A 15874-nucleotide genomic window follows, 5' to 3' on the forward strand; every position below is an offset into this window, starting at 1 on the left:
GTCCCTTCTCCTACTCGCACCTGAATGCACTCTCTCTCTTTCTCAAAATAAATTAATAAACTTAAAAAAAAAATCTTTGCAGGGCACCTGGGAGGCTTAGTTGGTTAAGCGTCTGACTCTTGATTTCAGCTCAAGTTGTGATCTCATGGTTCATGAGTTTGAGTCCTGCTTTGACAGTGCCTTGTCTGCTTGTGTTCTCTCTCTCTCAAAATGAATAAATAAACTTAAAAAAAAATAATGTAGTTCAAATCAATACCAACTTAATTTCAATATAATTCAGAAATTTTGCTGCAGTATATCGCCTTTTCGTACCCCCTTTTAGTGCTATTAGTGTTAGACCTATTACATCTTTACACATTACAAGCCTGTAAAACTGTTTTATTTATTGTTTCACACTCTTTTCATTTAAATCAGAAAGCAAAATGTAAAAGTTTGCAAAGAAAATACAGTTTTAGTTAGTTTGTTTTATACATATAGCTATGTAGTTACCTATGCTGGTGTTTTTTATTTCATGTGTTTTTGAGTTAATTTCTAGTGTCCTTTTATTTCAGCCTGAAGGACTCCCGTTAATATTTCTTATAGGGCACATATGCTAGCAATTAATTTTTTCAGTTTTTGTTTATTTGTTATTTATTCCTTCATTTTAGGACAGTTTTCCTATATATTCTATTCTTTTTTTCTTAATGTTTTATTCTATTTTTGAGAGAGAGAGAGAGACAGAGTATAAGCAGGGGAGGGGCAGAGAGAGAAGGAGACACAGAATCTGAAGCAGACTCTAGGCCCCGAGCTCTCAGCACAGAGCCCAATGCGGAGCTCAAACTCACGAACTGTGAGATCATGACCTGAGCCAAAGTTGGACGCTTAACTGACAGAGCCCCCCAGGCACCCTTGTATATACTGTTCTTTATTGGCAGTCTTCTTTCAACTCACTGACTCCATCACCCCATTACCTTCTGTCCTAAAGGGTTTCAGATGGGAATTCACTGTTAATTTTACTGAGGAACAACGTAGGTGTTGAGTTAGTTTTGTCTTGCTGCTTACCAAGTCTTGGCTCATGAACCATTTGACTATTATTTTCTAGTTTTGGATTGCTTTGGATTTATCCTGAAAAAAAATTTTATGCTTCTTGGATGTGTAAAGTAATGTTTCTCATCAAATTTGGGAATGGAATTTTTCATCATTTATCTCTTCACGTTTTCTTTCTGCCTCTTTCCTATCTTTTCAGCATTCTGATTAGGCTTATGTTTATCCTTGATGGTGTTTACAGTTTTCTGTGACCGTTTACTTTTTCTTCATTGTTTTCTCTTTTTATTCTTTAGAAATAATCATTTTATCTGGCCCATTTTCAGGTATACTGGTTCTTTCTTGTGCCACTGCAAACCTGCTCTTGAGTTTCTCTAATGATTTTTTATTTCAGATATCATACTCTCAAAGTACAAAATTTATAATTGGCTCTTTTTTTTTTTTTTCAACGTTTATTTATTTTTGAGACAGAGAGAGACAGAGCACGAACCGGGGAGGGTCAGAGAGAGAGGGAGACACAGAATCTGAAACAGGTTCCAAGCTCTGAGCCGTCAGCACAGAGCCCGACGTGGGGCTTGAACTCACGGACTGCAAGATCATGACCTGAGCCAAAGTCGGACACTTAACCAACTGAGCCACCCATTAAAATTATTAAAAATTTTTTTTAATAAATAAATAAATAAATAAAAATAAAAAATAAAAAGCATCTGGAGAGCTTGTTTTAAATGGAAGTTTCTCGAACCCATGCCAGACTTGATGAAGTCATAATTCATGCACGTAGAAGCTTGGGAATCTGTATTTTGAACAAACACTACAGATGATCGTAATACACATTGAAGTGTGGGAACTGCCATTCAGAAGCTGCACTAATCAAATAGGGTTTTTTTCCATTTTAATGACAGTTTGTATTTCATTTTACAGTTAATATTTCTATTTTAAGGAGGGCATCTTCACTGTAATTAAGAGGGACTTTTCAAATGCTATTTTATCCCAAAATGACGCATGCACACTGTATGAAAAATCTAATATTTATTTTACTGGTTTAGTCTTTTTATTTGTGTGTAAAATTGTGTTATCCTTGTGACTGTTTTTTAGCCAGAACAAATTATGACCAAAATAAATTGCCCTTATGATTCACCTTGGATTTATAGAAATATAAAGAAACATTGTACATTTTTTTCTGTCTCATAATTTAATGAGGTTTAAATGAGAATTTAGTGCCTTAATTTAAATTAAAATTACTCTCTTGAGAGGAATTCTTCCTACTTTTGCTTAACTGTAACTTTAAAATGATATAAGCTAGTCTGGTAGTCTGATACATGTCTTATACAGTTCATAGTTAACATTTTACTACAGTTAATTTTGTATCTTTAAAAAATGTTTAGTATTTAATATGGATGTAATTCCTTATAACCCTTAAATGAAACTCTCAGAACTACCAACCTAAAATAAAAGGACAGAAAGTGATGCTAACATTGTCATTGAGCAAGAATTCTGGTTCCCTGTGAGAGTCCTTCTAGCTGGACTAAGTATCACATTGACATGAAACAGATTAACAGGAGAAAATCAAATTTAATAGTGTAAGGTTGGGGAATCCACCCAGACTTGGAAATTCCAAGGACAGTCAAAATGAGGTATATATGTTATCCCAAGCTAAGGAGAAGTGGACAGGGGTCTGGGATTTTAAGGGAAAGGAATGCACCTCATGGGACAATAAAAAGAGCAGATGTTTGGTGATTAGATGTTTGCCCTGCCATACATTTGGGTCACTCGGGTAGAATTTATTTCTGCTAATAAAGCTTATTCCGGGGAAAGACCCCCAATTTAGAGTCTTCTGTATAGTTAAGGGAGGGGCAAAAGTTTCTTTTGTGTCCAGAAGGTTTTGATTGTATTAAGCTTAAAATAATCTGCATGCCAAAGAGGCACATTCTGGGAATGGGGGCTGTCCTGAACCCCTTCAACATTGAAACATTAGAATGTATGAATGTTTTAATTGTTTTTGTATGCAGTTGTTTGTGTGTTTGTGTTTCAATACTAAAACATTTGATTAATTTTATTATTGATCTATTTTTATTGTAAAGCTCATATTATGAGATAACTGTGACATAGTAAAGATTTATTTTAATGAATTGTTGGGAAGGAGGAATTTTTTTCTGCTTTTCAAGACCCTGAACTAAGAATCAAATTGGTATGAGACAGAGTAACAGGAAAAAATCATACTTAGTTTCTTACATAAGGGGAATTCACACACACATGAAATTGGCAAAGACAGTGAGGCAACAAGAGGCTAAAATGAACTAAAGAGAAGGATAGAGGTGTGAGGATACAAAGGGGAAGAAGACCTTTAGCCAGAAGGTGAGAGGAAATGTCTGGAAAACAAAGATTGTCCTATTCAGATAAATTTCTTAGGTAAAGAGGAATCTCTGTTAATAGCTCTTTTCCTGGCATAGGATCTCTTTTCCTATGTAAATTTAGTAAGTTGAGAGGAAGGTGAACAGCTTAGCATAAATCTGCTGGGTTTTGATTGCTTTTGACTCATAATAATCTTCGCACCAAAGTGGTTCATCTTCGTGTAGCCTATAGTTGGCCCCTACAGAATCCAGTTTGAATAAATCTGCTCTTAATATTATGCACATTCTCTTCAACTCTGCAGATAGAACTCTGCTGTTGATACCTTTCACCCACAGCAAGAGAATCATTTCCACCCTATCCTCCACTATAATATGGGCAACCTAAGGCAGAGAGGATAACTGATTCATGCTTGTATAACCAGCATCTGGTCCCACATCTAACATATAATAGAGTCTCCATAATTGTTTCTTGAATGAATGAGCATTATCTTATAAGGAGGACTGAATTGCTATGTAATTCCCAAAGATAGCATAATTACTAATGCACTGATTAACTAGGTATCCTCATCTCATGTCCAGTCCTGAAAGAAACATTTCTCTTTTTTGGAAATAAGATTAGAAATTATGAAATGTGTACAGCTCTGACAATACATTGAGACCAGTATGTGATTCCATTTTGTTTCTGGAATATCATTTGGGCAGTCACTTGTGTTACAAATTTCCTTGCTTTGAGAATTAAGTATTGCCTTTCCATATAAAAGGCTATTCTTTTTTACATATTTCAATTCCAGATCTTTCCCTTTTTTTAAAAGTGATCTCTACACCCAGTGTGGGGCTCAAACTCACAGCCCTGAGATCAAGAGTTTGTGCTCTACCAACAGAGACAGTCATGTGCCCTGATCTTTCCCATTTTTTAATATATATGCTTTGAGATGCAAAATGAGAACATGTGGATTTTTTGAACTATAATTTATTCTGATTCGAATTATATTTTATGAATGAGGGAAAATTTTTAAAGAATGTTTTGTGGTCATTTGAATTTTGTTACAATAGAATTCAAAATAAGCCTTTTTTTTTCCCATTTAGTGTCACATTGGTGGAATCCTCAACATTTATCTCTTTGCCATCTCAATTAACTGAATCTGGACAACTCATTAACCACAAGAACAGTGGGTAAGTATGAATATATTTTATACTCATAATTATCTGAGAATTCTGAGAAATGAGTTTTCAACTAAAATTGTTATATAACGTACAACAGTTTTCATTTCTTTAAAATATTGATATTATATATAACTTATGTTATTCACAGTTACACTATTCTCTTATGTGTTACTAGGCTATGTGCAGGAAAACTGAATAAATATGTACTTGATTAAATACAGTGGATTCTCATTATTTGTGGTCATTATGTTCTACAAAATTGTGATACTGACTGAAGGAATATTATTCTAGAAGAAGTCTATGTAATCACATAGATTGTAACTGTAAATCCTAAAAATAAGCTATCCTGGTAGATTCTATTTTCTTCACACAGAGAAAATGAGGTTTAGAAGTGTTTAAATAACTTGCATGAGGCTGACCCACTAACAGCTGCCAGCAAATTGTTTCAAACCCTGTCCACCTGGTCCCAGAGCTGAAGTTTCTTGAATATTTGTACTTCTGTCATGCCTCCTACTATCTCCATCCTCTGGTCATCTGTGTATGAAAACTAAAGCAGAAAGGCCCAGTGTCACCTTGTTTGACCTTAACTAGAAATTTGTATGACCATTGACTGGAACTGTTTGCCACATATCCACAAACAGCAGGAGAAGCTCCATGAGTATGGATTTGGGGGTTACAAATCACTTTTTAGCGAGGAGACAGATTTGCAAATAACCTTAATTTGTGGATAATGAGAATTGACTGTTTTTAAGCTTATTCCACCTACATTCTGAAGTCTGAATTTAGTTTAGAAAGAAACTTTGACTTTGGAATAGAGAAGCAGAACTTTTAAAAGTTAGATTGTTTTGTTTCTTATCTATTTTTAACTATAGAATAACTATTTAATGTGAAATAGAATAAAAACAATGTTGCCAAGGTTAAAGAAAGTTCAACCAAAAGAGAAGAATGCAAGTATGTGTTAGTGAAATGTATGCATCTGTTGACTACTATGTTGTTAGTTTATTTTATACCTTTGTGTATTGCTTGACAACACTGTCATCCTTTTAGATGCAAAAACGTGTCAGGAGTCAAGGATTTGGCAATTTTGAAACCATAGGAATAACCACTGTTAAAGTGATTTGTGCAAATCTTGCTAAGATTAAAATGAATATAGTTTATTTTCCGAAAACGAGTTGTATTTAAGCCAATAGTTCCATGAGATTATAAGGATTACATTTACTATGTTTGATTTCTTCATTTGCTATTCTGTGAGAAAAATTGTTAAAGGAAAAACCATTTTTGTCTCACTGCCTTTGTTTTATTGAATGCTAATTACATGCTTAACTAAGGCATTCGAAGTCTTCCTTTTATATTTTGCTTTAATGAATAATAAAATATGAATTAATACCTTGAGCGATAAAACATCATTATAGATACCATATGAATTGTAGTACAATTTCATAGTATTGTAGGTATTTTATGTTAATTTCTTTGGAGTCTGAAATGCTGGTTTTCCCATACACTCTTCAGTAAATAGTTTTCCTAAGTTTTTATCTTTTCAGTCCCTTGCTTCTTGATTAAACAGCTATTCGGCATCATAGATTTTACCTGAATGGGCTTGAAATAATTTTCCCACATCAACCACAAATAATTTATAGTATCACATATTAAACCGGAGTTAGATCACAAGGCAATGCTATAGGAATCTGTGAGCATAAGTAACTCAAATTTGGATCAGTTTAATGAACAGTAACACTGAGTTCCCCTTTCTTAATTTGGAACGCAGTATAGAAATTCTGTATTCCAAATTTTAACTTAATTTTTCTTCATGTAATATTCTGGAATGGTTTTGATTAGATCCAAAGTTCCATAATTACTGAAGCTATAGGTAAAGACATCATTTTTATGTTATTCTTCTCAAATCTAAACTAAAATGGAATGAACAAGTATTAAGACTTTTATAATTTAACTTGAGCTGGAAAGGACACTTTACAAATACTCCCCCAAAGTAATTGCCAACTCAGCATGAAGTACACCTTAAGAAGTGTGTCTATCGTGTCTCAAAATTATTAATCATTCTTTCTCATATAGTTTCTTCCATTCATATTTATAAAACTTTACTTTCTTAGTTCCTTGCTCAAGGTTTCTTGTCATAAAATTAACATACAGATGTGGTGACATTGAGTATTGGTCAGAGAGAACATGATCCAATGTAGAGTAGTCACATGTCTGTAGATTAACTCTGAAAGAATGTTTCAGAGCCTTTTGTTTAAGGTATTAAGCATTTACTCCTGTGCACTTCAGGTCAAAGGTAAGAGTGAGATTTAAAAAGGCAAAGGCTATAGTTTTTCAAGAAGAAATGGACCTTGGTTTGTCATTTCAGCCCTGGCCTCAGCTAAATGCTGAGCCCCAAATCCACATGTTGGGTTGAAATAGAACAGTCTCAGGTTTATCCCAAAGGCTATCTTTCTGACATTTCTGAAGTGATTTATTAGAAGTACTTATGGCTCCTTCTTTTGGGGTCCTGTTTACTGTATAACACCTGTAGGATCCAGTTCATGTAGCAGGCAAATTTTTATTCACTTTCTCAAGAATCAGCTCAAGTATCCAGAGCTCTAACAATCAAATCCACTTTATAGGTAGCAGAAAGGAGGAAGCACAATAAAAGTGTGCCTCTTCTTTCTGAGTTAGGGAAGCTTTCCAGAAATAGCACACAGCATTCCTGATTGTAGCCAGTTGGCCAGATCTAGCTGGCAAGAAGACTGAAAAACCATCGTTCTCCACATACACATCAAAAATAAAATGAGGATTTGGGGGCACCTGGGTGGCTCAGTTGATTAAGCATCTAGCTCTTGGTTTTGCCTCAGGTCATGACCTCAGGGTTCATGAGTTCACACTCCACATCAGGTTCTGTTGGCAGTGCGGAGCCTGCTTGGGATTCTCTCTCCCTCTCTCTCTGCCCATCCCCCACTCATGCTGTCTCTGTCCCTGTCTCAAAATAAATAAACTTTAAAATAAAATATAAAATAAAATAAAATAAGGTTTGGTCAGTGAGGAGGAAAGGGCCCATGGATATTGGGATAGGCAACCAACAAGTTCCACCATGAGGGGACACAAAAGAGAGTTTTATTTCAAACACCACAAAGGTATCTAGTATTTCATCAGTCTGGCTTCACTGGCATACTGAGGCCTTTTGGTCTTTAAATACATCTTAATAAAATAATACTAAGTGATGTTACACACTCTGTTTTTCTTAAAGCTCTCCTTAATGTTTGTCTTGAATAGATTTCCATATGCAAATAAAATTTAAGGACATACATTTTGAATCATGACCGGAATGGAAGTCATTAATAACTTTTGTATGTAATATACCATCCATTAAGCATTATCTCAATAAAACCCAGTCTGATCGCTAGATCTAATCAGCAAGAGAACAAGAAAAGGTTAAAAAAAATATTCCATAAACTGTCAGTAATCTTTTTTTTTTAAAGCATTTAACAAATATCCCTGTTTTATTCCTTTTAGGCATGTGGTAATATTGCACTTTCCCAGTTGGAGTTAGGTGTGAACATATAACTTAATCGGCCAATGGCATCTGAGGATAAGTGCTGAACTTTTTCTCCAAAGGATAGCTTTAAGAGCCAGTGAACAATTTTTCGTGTTCCCTTTCCCTGATACAATTACTAAAGAAGCAAGTATAGAAATGGAGTCCCCTTGATAGAAATGCACCTTATTCTTTTCATTAGTCTCCATGTGTGATGAGGTAGTTTACATTTGCTTGATTTACTCAGATAATAAACATTTGGCAACAGTCAAAAAAAAAAAAAAAGAAAGAATAGAAGAAAAAGAAAAAAGAAACGGAGTCCCCCTTCACCAAGGATCTCTGAGTGCTTCCTATCTATCTAGGATGGACATGTAATGTGAGCACGAAGTAACCTTGTGCTAATCCACTGAGATATGGGATGCTCCTGCAGCGTGACCTAGCACATGTGGATACTCCTCCATAGATCATTTCAGTCACTATTTCCCCAGATAATAAATATTCTCTTCTCAAATGAGCAGTGAAGTGCTGAAATTATCTTTGAGGTGGCATAAAAAAAGGTAAAGTCTCTTATTAAAATTTTTAAAAATGCCTCTTTTTATAAACTGCTCTTCTTAAGGCAACGGATACATATAAAACAGCACATTTGGAACCACATGGATGATAAAACTTTATATTCATCACACATTTTACTTTATGGGAAAATGATCCATAAGCATAAGCAAGAGCAGTTAAGAAGTTTTTATTCTAATTAAATCCACAGGATTATGAAAAGGGATCAGAACAAGAGACTGATTTTAGCGACACTTAAAATTAAATGATGGGTCAACAGTGCTCAGAAATGAGCACTTTATAAATAATCTCCTCAGTGATATGACTTGATATTTTTTTTCCAGTGACATTGAATCATTTATCATTTAATAAATTCTTACTAAGTGGCCCCTCAAGCAGTGTTCATAGTACCAGAGAAATACTGGGATAAATAAGTCAGAGATCTGGTTCTCAAGGAGCCAACCATCAAACAGAGAAGTAAAAACAAATCTACATAAATGGAGGTGATTGTACAGGGCAGAATGCATTCAGTAATATATGTTGACCAAAAAAAAACAAAAACAAAAAAAAACTTCTGTGAGCTCTTTGGCAAGGAATAGCACTATCTAGGTATTATAGAGATCTTTCTGGAGAACAAGGCATTTAAGAATAATGAGGTAGTAAGCACTTTTTTCTCATGCATATATGATACTCTGCTGTTCTTTATCGTCTACAAATTGGGATCTGAAACATGAGTAGGATTTTGATGGCATGAATCTAGAGCAAGGGAGAGTTTTCCTACAAGTATAAAAGGAGCTTGGGAGGAAGGAATTGCTGAGGCAGTGGAGGAGGGGACGGGCAAGGGGAAATAGAAGACATATGCTTCTGCATATGGATTGTAGGAGAGTGTGAATGAAAGTCGAAAAGGTGTTGAAGTGTTTATCCTTCTGCTTTGTAATTATTTGTTGCAGACATACTTTGTATGACAGACTGTATACCCCATGAGCTTAGGGGCTTCTTCATTCATTCTGGTCTCCAGGGTAGCTTGGCCCAGAATAGCCTCCCACCTGAAAGAAGGCCTGAGAGATATTTTTTCTGAGTCCTGATTCTTGCTCAAAACCCAGAAAGCTGTATTGTGCATGGCCATGATTTTAAAATATTTCATTGTACTACAGTGAATAATTGGTGACAATTAGAATTAGGCATATCTCCAAGGAAAGCTGAGTGAATCAAAGGCCAGATGTGTGTGCTAAGAGTAACCATCTGCCCTGGTCCTCTTGCTCTATATACCTGCTTTTCATACCTGCTTTTAATGTCATCACACTCTTTGGCAGCCTGATGAAGCCTATTCTACTTTACAGAAAAATATTTTGTGAGTACTTAAAATAAGATGCAAGGGTTACAGAGTATCTTAATCTACCCAGGTTGCCATAACAAAATAACATAGGAAGGGTAGCTTCAACCACAGAAATTTATTTCCCACAGCTATGGAGGCTGGAAGTCCAAGATCATGGTGTGGCCAAGGTCGGCTTCATTCGAAGGCCTCTTCTCTTGATTTGTAGGTGGCAGCCTTCTTGCTGTGGGTTTACGTGACCTCTGTGTGTACATAGAGACTGAGCTCACTGCTATTTTTTCTTATAAGGAAACTAATTCTGTTGTATCAGAGCCCCACCCTTATGACCTCATTTAACTTTAATAATGTTCTTTTAGTCCCTTTCTCCAAATACAGTCGTCTGGGTCATTAGCGCTACAACATATGAATTTAAGGGCAATACAGTTCAATGTATGGCACAGAGGAAACTAATATACCAGCAGATAGAAAAATATTAAAAATTGTAATATATTAAAAATATATAGTTATTCATTAACACAATATGCAGTAAGATCTACTGGCATACATAATAACTATCATACTTTAAAAGTAGTTATGAATGTAAATAATAGCTTAAGATATGTACATAAATTGAAATGTGATATAAACATATTTGTGATTATTTGGTGGCCAAGTCATATTACAGCAAATACTACTGTGGTTTGGTTTAAATTGCTATTAAGAGCTAATGGAAGTCAAGATGGAGTTTTTCCCCATTTGAATTCACAGATCCACTCTGTCCTTGCGCCCAAGGTTCGTGCACCTTGCTTTACAGACTTCTCAATTGCTCAGGGGCCAAAATGGTACAAACGGCAGCAAACACCCCATTTTTACCACCCTCCTTTTTTGAAGAACCTTAGGACACATGGAGGACAGAATGAATCTCAAAATTGTCCCTCTTACATTTCTTCCCATAATTCGTGAAAACTAGTCTTTGACCAGAAAATATTTTCTTTGATTTGGAGACTGCCCTGAATGCTGGCCCAGGAGTATCTTCATGAAGGCTTATAATAAAGATCTTCTTTCCCTATTAGAAAAGGCTTGAGTAGGAAGTCATTCTTCAGGCGGGTTTATTCACGCTCTGAGTAGAGCCAGTTCAACGTCATTTTGATCATCTTAGCTTGAAAAGAGCTGCGTACCATCACTGCAGAGGAAAAAGGAATGTCATCCCTTCATATCTCATAGATAGGTTTCACTCCCTGACCTTCACCTCCTACTAAATTACTAGAAAGCATTCCATTGCTTGATCTATAGCATTTTATATAATTTTAGCCTCTTTTCATGCTATTTCTCCCTTAAGACCCATGGTTTAAAAATGCCCCTTCTGCCATGGCTTCAACAATAATTGATGACCATTTAGGAAAATGATAACATAGACTGAGGTGCAAGGAGTAACCAAAGGTAGAGTTGATTTTCTGTTGTGTCTCTGAACCTGCAAGGTACTAGTTTTGTAAGCAAGTTGGGTTTATCACTGAATTTCTAGACTCGGGAACATTGATCAGGTAAAATAGAATTTTCCTGAACCAAATTATTTTATTAAATTATTTTCTGATTTCTCTTAATTAATCATGATCATCATTAATGCAATTAAGGCGTTAACTAATTAATGCAAAAATTGCAGCAATTTTTTTCTGTCTTTACCATAAAAAGTACAGGTAACTCAATTTTTCTGGGTTTGAGAGTCTGCTTTGAGGATGAGGCAACTCTTATTTAATCAAAAGGCACTTTCATTGGCTATTCTTCAAGAAAATATGTAAAGAAAAGAAAAAGGAGATGAAGTCAAATTGCTCTGCTTTTCTATTCATTATGAAAAAAATGACTGAAGGACTAGCAATTACAAGTATTGAACAAAATGAAGTTCTGAAATTATCTGAGGATTTTAATCAGGCATTCTACCCAGAGCTCCATTATCGAGATGGCGGTGGAACCATGCACTGAGAAATAAGCATTCTTTGTTGTTCTTTCCAATCTCTGTGTAGTCTCCCTTATAAATGCTAAATTATCTATCTAATATGTCTCTGATAGCCTTAAAGTATCTATCAAATGTTCAAATTACATAAAATATTGAACGGCCAATCAGAATGTCTGTGAGTTGAAGTAAAGCTGATAATAATTACAAGATGTGGTAAACCTTATTAAGAATGTTGTGGAAAGAAAAGGAGTGGAGAAAAGGAATCAATATGGTTAGAACTTGGAGATAGTCCATATATTTTACAGCATCATATTCAGGCGAAAGCAGATGACAAGGTTTTCATGTTCTCAGAAAAAAAATCAGGCAAACCATATCTGAGAGCCTAGATGCTAATTGGCAGCTTGTTGAGCAAAGTAATCATGAATATTAAGAGGAGAGCAGTTTGGGGAAAATTGATGGGTTCTGGAAGATATGGAACCTTTCAAGGGAGGCAGTTGCCATAGGCTATGATCTGCTAATTAATTTTCAGAAATGCAACCGGAGATTAAACAGCTGCCCATATCTCCTTCTGTCCTTATGGGAAAGAAGCAAATTGGAAACATCAGCTGAGAGAAGAGAATCTTTCAAGAGATCAAGTTCTAGAAGCCCTTTTGGAGAGAATACCTATGTAGTCCTAGGTTGAGACCACTACTTTGGGGTCCCAGGATTTGTTTATTGTTATTACTATTATTATTATTATCAAATGTTTCTCTGTCCAAAGTATTCAAAAGTGTTTTTTTGCTAAATTTTACAAAACATTGGTGCACATATGAATGATTGTTAGTTTCCTTTTTGCCTTTTCTTTTAAAATTTCTGAAACCATATACACATAAAGGTGACATATGAAATGTGTCTGTGGTCTTTGCAGATCATGTAGGTAGCCATAATTTTTAAGGACCTATCGGATTTAAGGAAGATTGAGAATTGTTTTTGAGTTTCCTTTGTGTGGTTCATGTTGTTCTCCTGTTTACTTATGACAGGGATGCTGGGAGTAGCCCTGAAAGTGGTGATGTTGAGAGTTGTTGGCATTTCTCAAACGCCTTAAAAACCTGTGAGTACCTCAAGGAAAAGCTTTTATTCGTCTTCACGTCTGACTTTTATGTGCAAAGTGTACTAGTGAATGAAATACTCAACAAAGCCTGGTTATGACAATAGACAGGATGGCAAGTTCAAGGTATCACTGTTGGAAGGAGAGGCCCAGGTGTTGGTCCTCAGCCTCTCATGTTCATGACCCTTTGCAGGACTCTGCCCACATCTTTCTTTTCACCGCCAATCCTAGTTTCCTTACCCGTACAATGAATGTATTTAGATAAATGACTTCGATGTTTCTTTTGGCTAATTCTGAACTGCTTAAACCCATTTGGATGGCAAGTATCACCATGTTTAAAATGATAAGGAGAACACAGATTTACTTTGTTTTGCAAAATAACTATAGATTTAGAACATATGAATGGAATATGGTTAGGACAGTGGATATAGGAATGTTCTGGTTATCTCTAGCTACAGAACAAGCCATCCCAAGTGTAGTAGCATTAAACAATTAATGTGTTAGCATTATTATCTCTCACACTTCTACAGTGACTGGTCTCAGCTAGACTCTTCTTTCTCAGGGTCTCTGGTGAAGTTAAGTCAGATGGAGGCTGGGCCTTGAGTCATCCCAAAGGCTTCTTTACTCACATGTCTGATGGTTAATACCTTTTGGCTAGGACCTCAAGTGGGACTGTTGGCCTAGACACTTCCATGTGCCTTTTCATGTGGCATAGGGTTCTTCACAGGATGACAACCGCAAGTTAGCCAAGAAAGAGATGATTAGGAAGAAACTGTATTACATTTTTGCTCTAGTGTCAGAAATCACACTGCTGCATTCTAGCATAATGTTCATTAAGATCAAATCACTAAGACTGCCCCACCATATCACCACATCCAAGACAGTGTTGAAGAACATGTAGACATGTTTTAAAACCTACAATATATACATATATATATGTCCAACTATATATATATGTGTGTGTGTGTATGTGTATGTATATTTGTATGTATACATATTTGTGTGTGTGTGTGTGTATATATATATATATGTATATATATATAAAACATTCTTCTATTACCAGTTCAAGCTATTACACCCTGTTATGTGAACTATTACATAGTCCACAGAAAAAGTCGAAGATGGTAGGATGACCCGTTTGCCATTTATATACGTATATCGGACTAATTGTAAATACTAGTGAAGTTCCCTTTGTAAAGAAATTATTTGTTAAGGAATCTTTAATTGAGGGTCATAATTACACATTATTTATGATCTCAAGCTTGTGCCAGTGTCACCCACACTTTCATTACAAATGCGTGTGCCATCTAATTTGGCGTGCTAATGCTTTGAATATTTTTTTAATTCATTTGAAAACTTTAAGCACTAATTGAAACAGCTGCTTTATTTGAACAGCACTTATGAAATGATATGTAAACAAATTCTCCTTCATGTTTTGGTAGCAATTAAGTCCACTTTCATCAGAGAATTCTTCTGCTCCACTCATACTCTTCACCTGGGAGTGAAGAGGACTTCAAGCCTGGAGCTCCTGTTTCTTCCCTTTGACATGCACACGCGCTACTGTGTCATCATCCTCAGAAACAAAGCGGTGAGAACACGACTGTGGCAAGGGCTTTCATCATGGGCTGGCACTTTAATTGAGTAATCAATGCAGGTGACATGAAGGCAGAGCTTATCCTCACAAATAAGCAAAAAGTTACACTATTTGTGGGTAAAATTTATAATGTGGGGGGTGCCTGGGTGGCTCTGTCGGTTAAGCGTCCACCTTCAGCTCAGGTCATGATCTCACGGTTCATGAGTTCATGTGCCACATTGGGCTCTGTGCTGACAGCTCAGAGCCTGGAGCCTGCTTCGGATTCTTTCTCTCTGTCTCTCTCTCTCAAAAATAAGTAAATGTTAAAAAAAAAAAAAAGAAAAAATATAATGGCTGCCTTAGAAAGTCCCATAGGAGCAGACTGGCTGCATGCCTAACCTCGCTGTGGCTCTGTCTGTATTAGCTTTATGTATTTGCATAACACATTGCCAAACACTGAGGGGCTTAAAACAGTACACATTTATTGTGTCATGTTTTTCATAGATCAGAGGTCTGGGCATGACCTAGATGAGCCCTCTGTTTAAGGTCTGTTATGTCTTCAATCAAGGGATCTACCAGCACTGGATTCTCTTCAGAGGCTCCATTGAGGAAGGAGCTGCTTCTAAGCTCTCTCAGGTTATTGGCAGAATTAATTTTCTAGTGGCTCTGGCATTCATGGAGCTTGTTTCTTTTTTTTTAATGTTTACTTATTTTTGAGAGAGAGAAAGAGACAGAGCACAAGCAGAGAAAGGGCAGAGAGAGAGGGAGACACAGAATCTGAAACTGGCTCCAGTCTCTGAGCTGTTAGCTCAGAGTCCGATGTGGGGCTCGAAATCACAAACAATAAGATCGTGACCTGAGCCAAAGTCAGATGCTTAATCAACAGAACCACCTAGGCACCCCAAGGAGCTTGCTTCTTTAAAGCCAGCAAAGGAGAGAAAGTTGAGAGAAGGAAAAGAAGGATGGAAGAACAGAGGAAGGGAGAGAGTCAGAGAGAGAGAGAGAGAGAGAGAGAGAGAGACAAGACAGCCTTTAGAGGAAAAGTTTTATAGTATTATACCCTTCCAGAAAGAAACTGCCATATGTTGACCTGAGGAGGGAATTTATAACCCCTAGAAGATAGCCCCACATATATCAGTTATGTACCAATTATGTGCTATATTGAATGCAGATACAATGAAATAATGATAATTGGAAAGAGGTATTATATTGACCTGGTGTCTACAGAATCATTTACACATGAAAAATAATATAGCCTACTAAATATGTAAAGAATAGTTTAACTGTACTTAAAATTACCATTTAGGAGGAAAAATGCTATTTTATATTAATGTTAAATCT

At 36.0% G+C, this 15874-nt stretch overlaps 1 protein-coding gene across 2 annotated transcripts in view; it reads left to right on the forward strand.

The window, feature by feature from the left end:
* The window catches only part of CFAP47 (cilia and flagella associated protein 47), a 566822-nt gene that overhangs the window by 286339 nt on the left and 264609 nt on the right, over positions 1 to 15874 (forward strand). For both annotated transcript variants that reach the window (XM_045050610.1, XM_045050611.1), the window contains 3 exons: positions 4461 to 4547; positions 12893 to 12963; positions 14403 to 14548. In XM_045050610.1, the coding sequence (XP_044906545.1) occupies positions 4461 to 4547; positions 12893 to 12963; positions 14403 to 14548 (304 nt within the window). The remainder of the gene's footprint in view (positions 1 to 4460; positions 4548 to 12892; positions 12964 to 14402; positions 14549 to 15874) is intronic.

The sequence above is a fragment of the Felis catus genome, chromosome X (assembly GCF_018350175.1).
Source record: "Felis catus isolate Fca126 chromosome X, F.catus_Fca126_mat1.0, whole genome shotgun sequence".
In the NCBI taxonomy this organism is placed as follows: Eukaryota; Metazoa; Chordata; class Mammalia; order Carnivora; family Felidae; genus Felis; species Felis catus.